The following is a 17,306-nucleotide window of genomic DNA, read 5'->3' as shown; positions in this document are numbered from 1 at the left end:
GATGGAAATCCACTCATGTCAAGCCTCTGTTCAAAATCCTCCATCTTCTTTGAGTACACCTCATGGTCTAGCCCTTGTTACCCTGACCTCATCTCCTGCTCCTCCCCCTTGCCCTTTCTAACATCTCCGTCTCCATCCCTTGCACCCTCTGCCCTTTCCCTGCTTTGTTTTTCTTCTTAGCCCTTATCTTTTAATGCATGACATACTTTGCTTTTCCCCCTTTTATTTTATTTTTTAAAAACTTTTTTTAAGTTTATTTATTCATTTTGAGAAAGAGAGACAGTGTAAGTGGGGGAAGAGAAGAGATAAAGGGAAATAGAGAATCCCGAGCAGGCTCTGCATTGTCAGGGCAGAGCCCAATGCAGGGCTCAAACCCATGAACCAAACTGTGAGATCATGACCTGAGCTGAAACCAAGAGTCAGTCAACTGACTGACCCACCCAGGCAGCCCTCTCCCATTTATTGTATGTCCTCCCAACAGTAGAATGTAAACTCTATTAGGGCAGGGGCTTTGTCTATTTTGTTCACTGCTATAGTAGGTGCTTAACAAATATGTGTTAAGTGTGATTTAAAAAAAAATTTTAATGTTTATTTATTATTGAGAGACAGAGAAAGACAGAGCATGAGCATGGGAGGGGCAGAGAGAGGAGGAGACACAGAATCCGAAGCAGGTTCCAGGCTCTGAGCTGTCAGCACAGAGCCCAACATGGGGCTCGAACTCTAACCGTGAGATCATGACCTGAGCCGAAGTCGAACGCTCCACCGACTGAGCCACCCAGGCGCCCCACGTTGAGCAAGTGTGTTAAATAAACTCACTGAAAAGGAGAATTCTGTGGGAGGAGGAGGTTCGTGTAGGGGTAGACAAGAAGGGTTCTGTTCAGACATGTTAAGTTTGAGATGCCTGGGAGGTATTTGGGTGGAAGTGTTGAGAGGAGAGGTGGACACACTAGTCCAGTCAGGCAAGAAGGCCTACCCTGGAGCTATACACAAAGGAAACATTATCATGAAGATGTAGATGCCAGTGTCTAGGGAAGAGTATAGACAGAGAGTGAGGAAGGTCCAAAGCCAGTGCCTGGGGCACTCCAATGTTTAAGGTTAGGTAGAGGAGGAGCCAGAAAAGGGGACAAAAAGAAAGAAGAGTGTGGCTAAAAGGAAAAGCTAGCAATGGCACCAATCATCCTGCTTCAGTTAACCATCCCTGGCTCCAGAATAGTCTTTCACAGTATGGCCCTCTTTCCCTGGGATGGGCGTGGTTTACAATGAAGACCATACTCATGATTTCTCCTAGATCTGTGTTCAGCTGCTCAGGGCTCCAGGCTGCTCCTCCTGGGAATTAGACTATGGTGGTTAAGAACATAGGCTCTGGAGTCGAACAGCCTGATTTTAAACCTTAGCTGTATCACCTACTGACCTGTGACCTTGAGCAAGTTACATTTCTTTGCCTCAGTTTCATCATCTTTTGAGAAATAATAGTACCCACTTTGTAGGATGGTTCTGAGGAGTAAATCACTCACTATTGAAACAAGTAGCAAGTGTTCAAAAATGTTAGCTGTTGGTACTGTTCTTAGGGCCTGGGTCTTAGTGTCACCTGCCAGGTTATCAGAGTGTAGGGCCCAAACTGATAGCATAGCCCATCCCGACTCTTGTCCACTAGAGAAGTTTCCCTCTCACCTAAGGCTGTTACCTCTGGGTGCTCAGCCGGAAGACGCAGGATCTATCTGCTATTGGCTCAACTATACCATCTTAGGAAGTCAAGTTTAATAAAGCTGTTGACCACTACAAAGTTATCTTTGGGTTCACAATGCATTTTAAGTTAACATATACTTGATATCTGTACATGTTTTTTTTCTCCAAGGGAGGAGAAACTGTCTGCAGAGGAAGAGCCTTACACACAGTCTGGAGCCTCCCGAAACAGCAGTCTTCAGGATAGAGAACCACAGAAAAATGATGCAACACCCAACTTCACAAACGTGACAAAGTTTACACATCGCTGTCCAAAAGCCAGAGTCACAATTAATCAGGAAACCTAAATTATTCTCATTAAAGTTAGGTATTCCATAAGGATGGCCCCTGTGACTATTTTTCTTTTAGTATTGCTTTGGAAGTACTAGCCTACTTAATTGCAGAAGAGAAAGGAATAAGGTCGATCAACTGGAAAAGAGGTAAAATTATCATTATTTATTTATGAAATGATAGCCTACCTGGAAAATCAAGGACATCAACTGCAAAACTAATACAAAAGAGACATTTTGGCAAAGTGGGCACAAGTTAATATACAAAAAGCCAGCAAACAACAGCCAGTTAGAAAATATAGGGGAATAAAATATATCATTTACAATAGCAACAACAAAGTAAACTAACCAAGAGTAATCTTAACGAATGTACTAGGTCCAGGCGCTCAATACTAAAATGCTATCAAATAACACAAAAGGAGGCTTGAAAAAATGAAAAGTCATATTCTATTTTTGGGTAGAAAGACTCACTATCATAAAGATGTCAGCTCTCCATAAATTAATCTATAAATTTCACACAACCTAATAAAAATACCAACAGACGACATAATCTGAATATAAAGTCCACATGGAAATTTCTGCATCAAGAATAGCCATGAACATTCTGAAAAAGAAGGTTAGTGAGAGAAATAGTTCTACCAGATATAAAACCATTAAATGCTACAATAATTAAAGTAATGAAACCCAGGGGACACTAGCACATACACGGGCAACTTGATCAAGAGAACCAAATAGCGAATCCAGAAATAGACTCCACATTTAAAATGTTAGTGTGCGATGAAGGTAGCATCATCTATCAGTAGAGAAAAATGGATTATACAATAAGTGGTATTAAGACAATTGTGTAACTGCCTGAAAAAAATAATATGGTATCTCTGGCTTGGTCTTTACCCTAAAATAAATCCATGTGAATCAATTGTGTTTAAATAAATGTAAAAGGATACAACCATAAATGTATAATGTCACAGTGGAGAAAGCATTTGTCAGAAGAGCACAAAATTTCCCAAAGCATAAAAAAAGGACAAGTTCAGTCAACAAGAAAATCTATAATTTCTGCAGAGCAAAAAAACCACCATGAACAAACACAAATGGTACACGGAGGGAAATATTTGCAACTCATCTCACAGACAAAGGGACTAATGTGCTTAATATATACAAAATCCCCTCAAATCAATATAAAAAAATACAAAAATCCAATAAGAAAATGGGACGAGCAACATAAAAGGAAAGATAAATGGCTCTTAGACATATGAAAAAATACTCAAGCTTACTCACAAGAAAGTTGAAACTACACTTAGATGTTATTTTTGGCAAACAATCCAAACATTTGACTGTATAACCTTGGCACGGTTATATGTTACTGGAGGAACTGTAAATTGTTGATATTTGTTGAAATTAAAAATGTATATGATTTCAGATCCAACATACTTGCACACATGCAAGATAAAGTATACGCAAAGTTATTAACTATAGCATTGTTTATAGTAGCACAAATTTGCAAACAACTCAAACATCTGTCACTAGAAGACTAGTTAAAGAAGTTGTGGTCCATCCATACAATGGACTACCATACAGCTAGGCTGAAGGGCTGTCACAAAAATCTTTACAGGCCATGATTAAACCCATGAAGAGCCATTAAAGAGTTTTTATGCAGGGGTATGGTATGAGATCTGGATTTGAGAAAGATCTCTCTGGCCTAGTATGGAACATAAATTGAAACAGTAAAACTACAGACAGGGAGGCCAGTCAGTGGCTAAATTAGGGTGGTCATCTTTTTTTTTTTTTTTTTTTTTTTTTTAATTTTTGAGACAGAGAGAGACAGAGCATGAATGGGGGAGGGGCAGAGAGAGAGGGAGACACAGAATCAGAAGCAGGCTCCAGGCTCTGAGCCATCAGCCCAGAGCCCGACGCAGGGCTCGAACTCGCGGACCGCGAGATGGTGACCTGAGCTGAAGTCAGACGCTTAACCGACTGAGCCACTCAGGCGCCCCAAGGGTGGTCATCTAAGACACCCAAAATGTAGACTGGATACGGCTTGGGGATAAATTGGGTGTAGAGGTGCAAGAGATGAGGCATGGATCCCTGGTCTCCAGCTTTGGCAGTAGAAGGAGAATGATGATTATACTTTGAGACAGGGAGTGCAAGTGGAGAAGTTGGTTTGAGTGAGAAGGAAAGATGAGTTTTATTTGGGTGAATTGAGCTAGAGGTGCCAGTGGGCAACCGGTTGACACATTCAGATGGGTGTCTGGATATACAGCTCTATGACTCAGGAGAGAAGGGGATTAGGGATAAATTTGGGAGTCATTATCATATAGCTGGTGTTCAAAGCCATAGGGGAGGATGAAGTCATTTGGGGACATCATACGGCATGAAGAGAGGAGAGAGTCCAGGCACTGGTGCAACCCACAGAATACACTGGCTGAAGATAATGAACTTCTTGAGGAGCCAAAAGAGTATCGGGAACATAGGAGGGAAACCAAATATCACATGACAGAAGTCAAGGAAAGAATGTAATAGCAATTTTTTTTTAATTCCTGGGTTTTTTAAATTATTATTTTAAGAGAGTGTGTGTGCAAGTGGGGGAAGGGGGGAAGAGAGAGTGGGAGAGAGAAAATCCCAAGTGGGCTCTGTGCTGTTAGTGCAGAGCCCAATATGGGGCTCAATCCCATGAACTGTGAGATGATGACCTGAGCCAAGATGAAGAGTTGGACACTTAACGGACGGAGCCACCCAGGTACCCCACTGCAGTAGACTTTTAGTGGTCTGTGTCTCTCACTTGATTATAATATCCTTGAGGAAATAAAACTGGGTTTTATTTTTCTTTCTTTCCTCCCTGTCTGCTCCATCCCTATCTTCAATCAATACAAGGTTTTGTACATAATTGTTTGTGAACAAACAAGGGCATGAATACATAAATTCAATCAAAGCTGGTTCCTTTTTTTTTTTTTTTTAATGTTTATTTTGAGAGAGAGAGAGTTCGAGCAAGGGAGAAGGGGCAGAGCAAGAGGGAGAGAGAGAATCCCAAGCAGGCTCTGTGCCTGACAGGGCTTGAACTCACAATGGTGAGATCATGACCTGAGCCAAAATCAAGAGTGCCATGTTTAACTGACTGAGCCACCCAGGTGCCCCAAAGCTGGTTCTTTATACTACTTTGGTTCAAGCCTTCATTATTGCTCCTCAAATTGATTTCATTCTCTAATGTCTCTGCATTGCCACAACTGCCTCTCTAAAGCAAGATCTAGAACTACCACTCCTTTTCTTGAAAATCATCAGCTTGGCCTTCAAGCCCATCCAAACCCAATTCCAGTCCAGCTCAGCTCCTACAACACCTGGCTCTACCCAATGAACCACAACCACAGGGACCACTTTCTGGCCCATAAACAGGGTCTAAGCTGTGTTCTAATAGTGTTCTATTCCTTTGGATTCCTCTGATTCCACTCCTTCCACCTGTGGTAGTTCTACCCATCCTTCAACATTCTATTGAAAACCCACTTAGCCCAGAAGGCCTTTCCAGACCCTCATTGCAAAGAACATCTCCTTCCCCTGTTCTCCATTTTACTTTGTACCTATACGACATCACTTACCCTGAACTGTGTTTGTTGCATATGCCAGCTCCCCACTATTTGCTGTCTCCACACCAGAGTGTGAGGAGGGATTGTGTCTCAATGCCATCACCACACATCCAGTGTAACGTACATTGCACTCAGTGCAGTCAGTAAGTTAACTGCTAAGTGAGTGATAGACGGATGAGTGGATGGGGAGTCCTTGGTGCAGTACAAGGATGTAGTTGTATTTATTTTAGCACTGTGCTTTGCATATGGACTTTACTCTGTGTTTGCAGTAAGATCCTTGGAAGCTTGTTTTATTCACTTTTATACCCTCACTGCCTAGTGCAGAACACAGCCCCACAGTAGGTGTTCAATAAATGTTTAAGGACTCAATAAGTACTCATTTAATTTGCTCTCAAAAGCCTCCAGAGAAGCCAATGGCATTGGCAAACAATATTTCATATGTGCTTTCTGAAAGCTTTGAGAGCCTGCCTTTGCAGGGCAGTGACAAGGGTGGCGTGTAAACATGGCATGACTGAGGGACTGTGAAGGTGGCCGACAGACGGAATTAGGGCTGTTATAGTGGTAAAGTGTTTCATACAGAGAGATGTGGCTCTCCAGGCAGAAATACAGCCCAGAAGAAGCTTCTGAGGCAAGAGCAGGCAGCTCAACTAATGAGGGATGGGATAACTCATTCCTTAGGGAAAGTCTGACTTGGTTTCTGTGTGTACAGCACTCTGTGCCGGGAGAAGCTACAGCTGTCAAAGCAACTGGACATCTGCTCCTAAAGAGTCTGAGGTCTAGGGGGGCTGAGGACAGGCCCAGCACTAATCCTAGAACAAAGGCAAGGTTGGCCAAGGCTGGGCAATGCATGAACAGAGGGTGGAGAGAGGTCCCAAGAGAAGGGGGGGATCTTAGGAAAGATTGGGGGGGAACTTCACTGGGGGAGGGCATTTGAGCTCCCTTACTAACCTTTCCTGAATGGGATGGAAATTGTTAATAGCTTCCAACTGGTCTCCCTGCCTCCCCCTCCCAGCCTTCAGTCTGTTCTCATCACTGCAGCCAGAGCGATGCTCTTTTCTTTTTTCCAGTTTTTTTTAAAGTTTATTTATTTTTGAGAGAGACAGAGTGCAAACAGGGTGGGGCAGAGAAAGAGGGGAACAGGGGATCCCAAGCTGGCTCCATGCTGACAGCAAAAAGCCCAATGCAGGGCTCAAACTCACGAACCTCAAGATCATGACCTGAGCTGAAGTCAGACGCTTAACCAACAGAGCCACCCGGGTGCCGTTCCAGTTTGTTTTAATTGAGGTACAGTTGACACATAATATTACGTTAGTTTCAGGTGTCCCAGAGCAATGCTCTTGAGGTGTCGCTCAGATTATGTCCTTCATCTTCTCGAAATTCTGCAATGGTTTCCATTTTCTTTCAAAGTAAACATGGCTCCTATTCAACTGGAGTAAAAGGGAAGTCCTTACTGTGGCCTGCAAGGCACTGATCTGTCCCCCGGTCGCCTCTCCCTCATCATTCCTTCTCTTCTCCCACTCACTCACCTGGTGCAAGACACACTGGAGACTTGCTCCTTCTGGAGTTTGCCAGGCATGATCCTACCTCAGCTGTTCCCTTGCCCGGTATGCTCTTACCCCATGGCTCACTTCTCACCTCCTCAAACGTCACCTCAGGGAGGCCTGATATGACATATTTTATTTTTTTAAGTTTATTTTTTGAGAGAGACAGAGATAGCATGAGTAGGGGAGGGGTAGAGAGAGAGAGGGAGAGAGAGATGGAGACAGAGAATCCCAAGCAGGCTCCGCACTGTCAGTGCGGAGCCCAACATAGGGCTCGAACTCATGAAACTCTGAGATCATGACCTGAGCCGAAATCAAGAGTTGGACACTCAACTGACTGAGCCACCCAGGCGCCCCGACGTGACCTATTTTAAATTGTAACCCCTGTATTCTGGTACCTTACCCTCTTCTGAAATTTGTGTCTCTCCATGGCATCTTTTACCATCTAACATTCGGTGTATTTTAGTTCTAATTTCTTATCTGGTTTCCTCCAAAAGAATGTAAGCTCCATGAAAGCACTTTAAAAAATCTATTTTCTTCAGTACTGTATCCCTAATGCCTAGAATCGTGCCCAGTATTAGGTGCCCAATAGATATTTGTTGAATGGATGAATGAATGAATGAATGATAACATAATGCATGTTTGAGGAAGTCTCAAGTAGGGCCTCCTGGCAGAGTTCCTAAAAACCAGTTGCCTGAAGAATCATTTGCAAAGACAGCACTCTGAACTGCAGAGCTGAGGCCCCTGCTGGGGTGGTCAAGGGAGGATGAAGTGGCCCTGACTGAGGGAGAGAGGACCCTGGCAACCAGGAATTGTCTGCAGGATCCAGATGTCCAAGGAGGAGTCAGGAATCTCTTGTCTCTTTCCCCTACCTTTGCCATACTTGCTTTCCACACTCAGCCGAGTACTGTCTCAGGGAAAGCCCACCAGTTTCAGCTGTGTCCATCTTTCAGCAGTGCCCAGATTTTAAATTCGACCCCTCTGATTCTCCAGGCCAGCTGAGGCCCTGAAACGAGCTCTTTGCTGCCTCCTTGTGGCTCCTGCAGCAAAGGAACTCTTCTGGAAAGTGAGGCCACACAGAAGCCAACACAGGGACTCTCTGAACATGGGTTGTGGGGGAGGAAACCTGAATCTTCTTGACCACATGGCAACTCTGAATTATGGCAACTGGCTGCCTCTCACAGACTTTGCCACCAATGGCAATGACCATCCACTCAGCAAAGTCCTGACAGGTGTCCCAACTGGACTCAGGCTTTGGTTGTTCCAGGCTGGTCACGCGTGGGGAAAGGCTTTGGAGCAACATTCGGATCCCAGGGCCTACCTCGATGGGTGTCGAGGCCAGTCTGCTAGTATGTCTAGCCTCTCCCTACTCTGCCACCTTCCAACTCACAGCCAATAAATAGTATTTGAGGGGTGATGTGGCCACAGCCAGTTCAGGGTGGGGTGTGTGTAGAGAAAGGGGCTGGGTGTGGCATGGGGTGGTGGTGGTGGGGCTGCAGGTGGTGAACTGGAGAGCCAGTGCCCTGCAGGCTGCTGCTTAGCTGAGCCACTGCTCGGCTGCACCCCATTGTTGTTTTTGCAGGTAACAGAAATCTGCCCAAGCTCATATCAGCCCCCCAGATGGGAGAATATTCTGGAATGTTACTGGGTCTATCTTGTGGACCTATATGGCAGGGATAGAGCTGGGCCTCAGGAACCATCTGGTTGAGTTTATTTTTTCTTTCTTTTCTTTGTTAATTAATTTATTTTGAGAGAGAAAGAGAGTGTGAGAGGGGCAGAGAGAAAGAGAGAGAATCCCAAGCAGGCTCCGCACTGTCAGCGCAAAGCCCAACTCGGGGCTTGAACCCATGAACTGCGAGACCATGACCTGAGCTAAAACCAAGAGTCAGACACCTGACTGAGCTACCCAGGCACCCTGCTGAGTTTCTAAGAAGGCTGCTTCTTGCTTCTTTATGTACTTTTTTCTTCTTTCTGGCTACTTTCAGGATGTTCTTTTATCTTTGGTTTCAACAGTTGGGACTATGATATGCTTAGGTGTGTTTTTCTTCCTGTTTATCTTGTTTGGGGTCCTCTGAGCTTCTTGGATCTGTGGTTTTTGTCTTTCGTGAATTTGGGAGATTCTGAGTGATTAGCTCTTCAAATATTTCTTCTGCCCCATTCTGTCTCCCCTCTTCTTCTGAGACTTCCATTACATACGTGTTAGATCATTTGTCATTGTGCCATATGTCTTGGTGCTTAGTTTTGGGTTTGCTTAATTGTCTGTTTGCTTTTACTTTTGTGATACAGTTTGGTTCATTTTTACTGAGCTAGCTCCAAGTTCACAGGTTTTTTTTTTTTCCTCTGCTTTTGTCCAGTTTATTGATAAACCTGTTGAAGGAATTCCTCATCTCTGATATTAAGGTTTTCACTTCTAGCATTTCCATTTTTCCATTAATTTTTACAATTTCCTACTCTTTACTCAAATTCCGCAACTGTTACACATATTGTCCACCTTTTCCACTAGACTAGTTTCTTTATGGTAAATATAGCTATTTCAAAGTCCTCATTGATAGTTACATGTTAGCCATGCTCTACTGTATTTATTTTTAATTTTTTTTTGAAGATGACTCCTCCAATCATGGAGTCAGTCATGCTCATCCTTTTTCTGGCTTTCCAAGTTGGCCTCCCCTGTACATGGAAGACAAGACCCTGCATGGCTTTTCCCTCCCTAGCTCTTTGGCTGGGTTGTCTTCAAAAGGTTTTTGTCCTTTCCACTTTACCCACACCTCCTTGAAGGTCACACTTAGGGCTTAAAGTAAACCCTTTCCTCATGTTCCCTTCTCCACATTAGTGTTGGTTCATCATCTTTGAGGTCCCCAAGGCCATGGCCATGCAAGCAGAGCTATGGCCAACCCCTAAATCTGACTCGAAGAAATATGCCAAGAAGTATTCCTTCCCATGCCTTGGCTTCCTGGAGATTTTTTTGGGGTGGAGGCACTATCTTATTTGACTAAGTACATCAACTTTGCTCTGAAAAAAAAAAAAATGAGACTCATGTAATATCAAAAACCTCATCCCTGGAAAGCCACCATATATAGTGCTTTAAATAATTTGAAAGGATTTATATAACTCTGCCTTGAAAATAACTGGCCATGAGTCTTTTTTTAACGTGTCTTTGACTATGACTTCTCAACAATCATCATGCATAGGGCATGCCTGGGTGGCTCAGTCAGTTAAGTGTCCAACTCTTGATTTCAGCTCAGGCCATGATTTCATGGTTTGTGATATCATATATCATAATAAAGAGACATAGATAGAAATATATCTCCTTGGTGTCCAAATCTCTTGGCTTCACCGATTGGGACAATCCAGGCCCTCTTTGTCCTCAAGGGGATGACACCATTGACAAAGCAGAAGAATCAGTCAGACACTTTGCTTTCTTGCCAGAGAGCTTGTTAGAGGATGTCCGGAAAGTCAAAGTCCTTCATCACTAGAGCAGGTATAGCCACTAGGCCCCTTAAGCACAATGCCAAGAGCCTATGAAAATGTACAAAACCTTTAAGATATCATTGCCATCAAAATACAAAAATGTAAAAAAATTAATATGTAGTTGTTTACAAAACAACATTGTCAGTTTCGTTACACTGTCAAATTTAATATTAAAATATTTTCATTACATTTACAAAATTTGTTAGATTTCATCTCTATGCATGATGATGTTTTATAAATGTTTATTTATTTACTTGGAGAGAAGAGAGAATCCCAAGCAGGCCCTGCTCTGTCAGCATTCAGCCCAACACAGGGCTCGATTTCACAAACCATGAGATCATGACCTGAGCTGAAATCAAGAGTCGGACACTTAACTGACTGAGCCACCCAGGCGCCTCATATGCATGATGATCGTTGAGAAGTCATAGTCAAAGACGTGTTTAAAAAAAAACTCAAAAGATTAAAAAAAAATTTAAGAAAAAGGGGCGCCTGGGTGGCTCAGTTGGTTAAGTGTCCAACTTCGGCTCAGGTCATGATCTCATGGTTCATGGGTTCGAGCCCCTCATCGGGCTCTGTGCTGACAGCTTGGAGCCTGAAGCCTGCTTCGGATTCTGTGTCTCCCTCTGTCTCTGTTCCTCCCCTGCTCTCATTCTGTCTCTCTCTCTCTCTCAAAAATAATAAAAGATTAAAAAAAACCTCATGGCCAGTTATTTCCAAGGTAGAGTTACATAAATCCTTTCAAATTATTTAAAGTGTTGTATTTAGTGTTAGGGCATTTTATTATGTAGGATACAATTTGGGTGAGGCCTCCAAAGAAAGAAAAAGCTCGAGACCTGAAAGGCCAGGAGCGGCTCTTGGCTGTCACAGTTGTCCTGTGTTAAGACCTGCAGCAGGAATGCCTCTCCCCTTGCTCCCCAACCAGGCATCCTTGCCCTATGTTAAGCCATGGCTCAGCAGTCATTTCTACTCTCACATCATCTAAAGGCCAGCTTTTCACATCCCACATCTTCCTCTTCTTTTCCGAGTCTTCACCTTGGATGGAAGCACGCATGGGCACCAATCCTGATAAACAGAATCACTGGGTTGCGGGTTCTCTGAGGACAGGGTCACTTCCCAGACAATGTCCCCAGGCCAGGTGTGTCTGGGCCAGTGGAGGAAAGTGGGAGGCTGAAGGCCAAGTGGTAGATGAGGCAGATGGCTGTGTGCTAGAGGGGAGTAGGGTGGACAGCGGTGCTCATGAGCTGAATCAATTCACGAAAGCAGTGTTGTAACTGCTTGAATTGAAGAGTTGCCAGAGATGGCCTCCTTAGACCACACCATCTAGAGGTGGAACCTCTGTGTCTTCATTTCTTCCGCCTTTGTCCTCACTCCTCAGAGACATATCTGCCTTTGCCTCCTACCCAGTGACACCTGGCTCTGACTGGTACTTGATACTTCCTTTTGGTCTTATCTTCTGAGCCTTCCTGCTAATCATCAGCACATCAGTTACTTATTTGTCCATGTCTCTGATGAATTGAAAAATGACTGGTGCCTACTGCGTGCCAGGCACTAATCATGGCCGCCCTGGCTTGCTGGCTCCCAAAGGGCAGAGGTGACACTTGGGGAATCCTCCCTGATTGGCGTCCAGGTCAGGGGCCAGATGGTCATAGATCCAGTTCCAAAACTGAGTTCAGTGTGGGTTTCAGCAACAACACAAAAAGTTTTAAAAAGAAACACACCTCTATTTTATTAAAAATGTACAGTTTGGGGACTGAAGGAGGGAAGTGGTGTTTCTCAAATTTCTAGGACTACTTAGCAATGCCCAGGATGTTTGTTTAAAAACACCAGCTGGGAACCTGCATTTGAAACAAGTTCCCATATGATTTTCAGTCACCCTGAAGTTTGAGAATCACCGACTAATGGATGGAGTGGGGACTGAGACTGTCTTGATCCTTCTGGCTTTACGGTTCCAGGGAAAGACTCATTTGACTTTTTACAAACAAGCTCAGCTGACTCATCTGGGGCTTCCCGGGATTCGTTTCTTTTGGTCGCCAAGACACTGAAAGAGTTAATTCAATTATGGGTTGGAGAGCAGCTGAGACAAGGCCCCAGGATGTGTGTGCCCACCTGGCCCACCCAAGAGCTTCCCTAGTCAGCTCTGGGAGACAGTCCAGAGCTGCGTCCGGACTTGACCTGGATGCGGAACTGCTTAACATAACCTCCCTGCCACATCCCAGGGGCTCTGCTTCTCTTCTTGTGACCTGCCTCTTGTCTCATATCACAGAAAATTTCCTCTTCCCTCCCTTCATTCTTCCCTGCTCCTTCCTATCCATGTTCCTTCCTCTCCACTCCCGTCTAATCTCCTTCCCAGAAACCAAGTTTTAATAAGCCTTCTCCTCTGTCTGCAGCATGTTGGAGATCTGTGCGAGTCTGTGCTCACTGCATCTTGGCCATGCATGTGAACCACCGTGTATGTTAGCTGTGCAGGAATAGGCCGTGAGCAACAGAGGGCAGGGCAGTTAGAGTCAGGATTAAGATCCTTCTCCAACTGCAGACAGTGTTTGGTATATGCAGGCACACAGCTGTCTTACCTGTCAGACAGAGCCCAGAGGAGATGCTTGTAAGACAAAGCAGAGAAAGCTCTTGCAGAAGGGGGTCTGCTGGCTTTTGAGGGACATGGCCTTTCTAGTGTCCCAAACCATAGAGAGAAGATGAATAGCCCTTCCCCATATTCTGAGAGGCCACCCAGTGGCCTGTAGATGAGATAGGCTGTCCATTCCAGGCAGGCAGCATGTAGTTGGTCCTAGTTAGGAAACCAGATGGTGGTGTGACCTGGGCCAGGGGAGCTGGTGAGGCTGGCAGGATCACAAAGAAGTGAGTGACCTGAGACCACACAGCAGGTGGATGTGAGCATCTGTGATGAGGCAGGGGCAGGCGGTCAAAGAGAAGGTACACTCTGGGAATGGAAACAGAGTGTGTCTCCAGAGGCCACATGCACGAAGCACTCACAAAGAGAGCAGGATGGCCACCATCCCTGAGGCAGCAGGAGCCTGGACAGCGGCAGAGAACTTTCATCAGAGAGTGGCAGATTCCCATGTTATGATAACGGGGTCCCAAGACAACATGGCGAGCTCCCACACTGAACCATCCAGGACCAGCCTGACACGCAGGTAGGCAGTGCCAACCTGGGATGCGGATCAAGAAGACAGATGAAGCAGGGCTTTGTCTCTACACCTGATAGTATGATAAACTGAATGAACTTGTATGGAGTTAAAAAAAAAAAAAGCGGGGGGCGGGGCGGGGGGGGAAGAAAATTGTATTCACCTAAATTCCCCTAGAAAGGGGAAGCTGTCTTTGTTGGGAACAATATTTTGATAAGTGCTTAAGCCTGAAGCTGAGATCCCAGTGGAGGCCTGGGTGTGGGTGGAACAGCTCTGCATGAGACAGGAAGGAGTTTTTGAGTTTTGCATGTTACGCCAGAGAGAGGGGGAAGAAAGAGGCTGTTGTTTGGCGCTTTTCATTCTGAATCCCTTTCCCCAACATCCTCTTAAATTTTCAAAAAGACACTAATATCATGAAAGGCTTGGGGTTAAGTGGAATGCGTATTCTCGATATTTATGTACCCATATTATGTGTGGGGAAGAACAAAAGGGTTGGGGCCTCAGATTCAAACTGACGCCAAGCAAAGCCCAGGCACTAGCTGGGATGCAGAGAGAGGAGGAGCTCGGGGACGAGAGATCTACTATAGGGGACCTTGGGCAAGTTTAGCCAAATCTTAGTGGGGCGGGGCCCCAGTTGACCTCTGGTTACTGAGTTCTGCCACAGTGTTGTTTTGGTTGCTCTCAATTAATTTTGTTTGCTTTATCCAGCTCAACACCACACACATATACACACACACAGATGCACACACACCTCTAAGCAATTCTCCAGGAACTGAAAACCAGGTATCTATGTACCAGCTGGGACTCTCAGACCCACTTCAGAGCAGAAGCAGAGCCAAGGACGAGCCTTCTTTGATGCTACCATGCCACCCTGTCTCACCTAAGTCCCTGTCTGGAGACGGGGCAGCACCAGCATCTTACAGCCTTAATTCTGGTTAGATCTAGACTGGCAGCCATCAGTACCCTCTCCCTGTCAGAGATCTTTAATTGGGGCAGGGCCAGGCCATAAGAGGCAGCAGGGATTGCTGCAAAAATCTAAAAATGCTCCTTGAAAGAGCCTTAAGTCTTCAACAGAACCTTCCTAACTGGAATAGCCTCTTGTTGGCCTACTGAGTCCTGCCTCTTCCTCTCAGCTGCTGTTCCTGCGAACTATTCTCCAAGGCAGTAAAGAAATGAGAATGCCAAAGACAGGCCCAGGCCTGAGTCTCAGGTTCATCACGTGATTCTTGGTCTCCTTCATCTCTCCATTCCTCTACCTGGCTCTCCTTGAGAACAACCTTCAGGCCTAGGACAAGATTCACATCCTGAGCAACTCACATGCAGCTCAAAAAACAACAAACTCACATGCAGCTCAAAAAACTTGTGTAGCGATCTTCTGAGACACTACATAAAGTCCTCTGAGAAAACTAGAATGGTGGCATGGGGACCCAAGCTGATGGCCAATGAGGCAGGTAAGCATCTCTCTGTCTGATGTGGTACAATAAATGAGGTTGTTATGAATGTCTGGAAAGAGATCTCTTGGGTGTTTGGACAGAGTCAGTGTGTACTCTGGCCCCTGACCTTGGTGGGAAGGTTTCTCCAAATCCAGATTAACTATCCAACCTTGTACCTTACCGGGCCTTGAGGGACCTCAAGCTTTTGTGGTAGGAGGAATGCACATCCAAGGTCAATAGCCGGGGAATGTCTGGGCACCCCCCTAGCTGGTCCCAGGGCAGGCCGGGGGGAGTCTTCTTTTCTATTGGGTGACTGGAGGAGGCCACATCAGTCTTCCAGATGGCTTCTATCTGGTTATCCTGTTGTCTGGGGTGTGGAGGTTGAAAGTGTAGAAAGAGATAAAGGGTTAGACACACAGAGGGAGACTGAGAAACAACAAGCTCTCCAAAGCCATAAGGCCCAAAACGTCAGGACTTGTTTTCTTTCCCTCTCAAATAGTTGTTATCACCATCCTGTCACCTCTCTTCCCCTTAACTCTAAGCCTCACCTCCCTGGGGCTCCTTTGGCTGAGGAGCTGCTGAAGGGGTGCTGGGATAGCCTCTGTTCTTCTAGGCACATGCCTCGGGGCTGCTCTGCACTGGGCCATACTAGGTGAGGATGTGGGTCTTCTTGACTGCCCAGAGGCTCATGGTATCTCTTTCTGGGCCTGGGTGGTGGGGTCACACGGTGGGAAGGATCAGGCTTGTTTATATGGACAGGCTAATGGCAGGTGCTGGACCAACAATGTTCAGGGCAGAAATGGTTGTAGGCTCTCAGATGTGGGTCCTCAGAGTCTTTCAGTTGCAATGTGAAACCTATCTGGATAGGGCTGGCTCCTGAGCCCACCCATCTGGGCCAATGGCTAGAACTGAGCAAGGCAGCTGAGAAGGCAGGCATCGTACAACTCATGAGGTGAACTCTGCCTGCCTGTGCCTTCAACCAAGCTCCCAGTCTCCCCAGTCTGGCCACCCCAGCTTGCTCCATCTCCCCACCCATCCAGCTGGCTGCCTACCCGCTTCCCTGCACCTACCGAGCCATGCACAGGGGCTCACATTCCCAGTGCTTGCATGGAAAGTGCCCAGGAGGCTGCCTGCAGGAGGGGCCACATGAGTGCGTGTGCCGGAGAGAGGATGTGGGTGGCTTGTTTTTCCTCGGCTTTGTGGAGGTGACCACAGGGATGTGCAGACGAACGTTCCACTCCAGCTGGAGCTAGAGACACCAGCAGAGAGGCATCAAGGAGACAGGAATTTATCCCCTCTCTAGAGCAGAAGGAGGCATAGCCTGACTCAGGGCTAAGAAGAGAAGGTAAGGCCCAGGGAATGCCTCCAATCAGAGAGCCCTAGAACCCCCAAGTATCAAATTCCCTAAAAATTCCTTGAATTATTATTTGCTAGGTTAGTTCCTGTTTTCTCCTTTGTTGTGGAGAATCTGGACAATGAGCAAAACAGCAAGAAAAAAACTAAAGGAAGCCAGAGCAGCTGGAACTCGAGAGAGCACTCAGGATTCACAACATGAGGCCAAGTTGTGCCTAGAATGCTCTGGGTATTTTTGTATCCAGCCTCTGCCCTGGCACTGGGTAAGGAGCTGGGGAAACCCTTCTAGCCACCCAAAGAATTGTCATATAGTCCGTTGTTAACAAGTCAAGACACCTACAACTTAACAAGTGAAGATACCTACAGGAGATGATTGGGACTAGTACAAAGTGATAGGAAACTGAGTTGGGAGATGGCCCCATGACCAAGGCTTCTCCAACTGCCTGACACAGGCACTTACACTAAGTCCCTCAGCACACGGCTTCCCCCAGACTTGGGGGGATTCCCCATGGGTTCTGAGCCAATGCTATGATTTTCTAATTCCCTGGGAGGTCAGCTAGTCCTCTGCGGACCATGTCAGCACTTGCTACTTCTCTGACCCTGCTAGCAGGGGAAACTGAATCTAGCCCTCAGAGAGTAAAAACAGTGCAGACCCACAGATCAGGCCTCAGAGTGACTTTGTACTGTCAACAGCAACACCAAAACCCAGAAGGCAATGAGAAATGCTGTCAAAAATGAGAGGGAAAATGCATTCTAACCTAGACTTCCATATCCAGGCCAACTGTCA

At 45.7% G+C, this 17,306-nt stretch overlaps 1 protein-coding gene across 3 annotated transcripts in view; it reads right to left on the bottom strand.

The window, feature by feature from the left end:
- Positions 1 to 6,842: 6,842 nt before the first annotated feature.
- Positions 6,843 to 17,306, bottom strand: part of FAM186B (family with sequence similarity 186 member B) — a 29,757-nt gene continuing 19,293 nt past the window's right edge. For 2 of the 3 annotated variants that reach the window (XM_019419263.2, XM_019419260.2), the window contains 3 exons: positions 16,237 to 16,415; positions 15,348 to 15,533; positions 12,294 to 12,631 (listed from right to left, as the gene is read on the bottom strand). In XM_019419263.2, coding sequence (XP_019274808.2) covers positions 12,463 to 12,631; positions 15,348 to 15,533; positions 16,237 to 16,415 — 534 coding nt within the window. In that variant the 3' untranslated portion in view covers positions 12,294 to 12,462. Of the gene's footprint in view, positions 7,004 to 12,293; positions 12,632 to 15,347; positions 15,534 to 16,236; positions 16,416 to 17,306 lie in introns of those variants that run through there. The other variant, XM_019419261.2, reaches the window with a different exon arrangement.

The sequence above is a fragment of the Panthera pardus genome, unplaced genomic scaffold (assembly GCF_024362965.1).
Source record: "Panthera pardus isolate Hobbes unplaced genomic scaffold, ASM2436296v1 HiC_scaffold_6, whole genome shotgun sequence".
In the NCBI taxonomy this organism is placed as follows: domain Eukaryota; kingdom Metazoa; phylum Chordata; class Mammalia; order Carnivora; family Felidae; genus Panthera; species Panthera pardus.
Note: the sequence above shows the minus strand (reverse complement) of the source record. Positions and strands in the feature narration are given on the sequence as shown.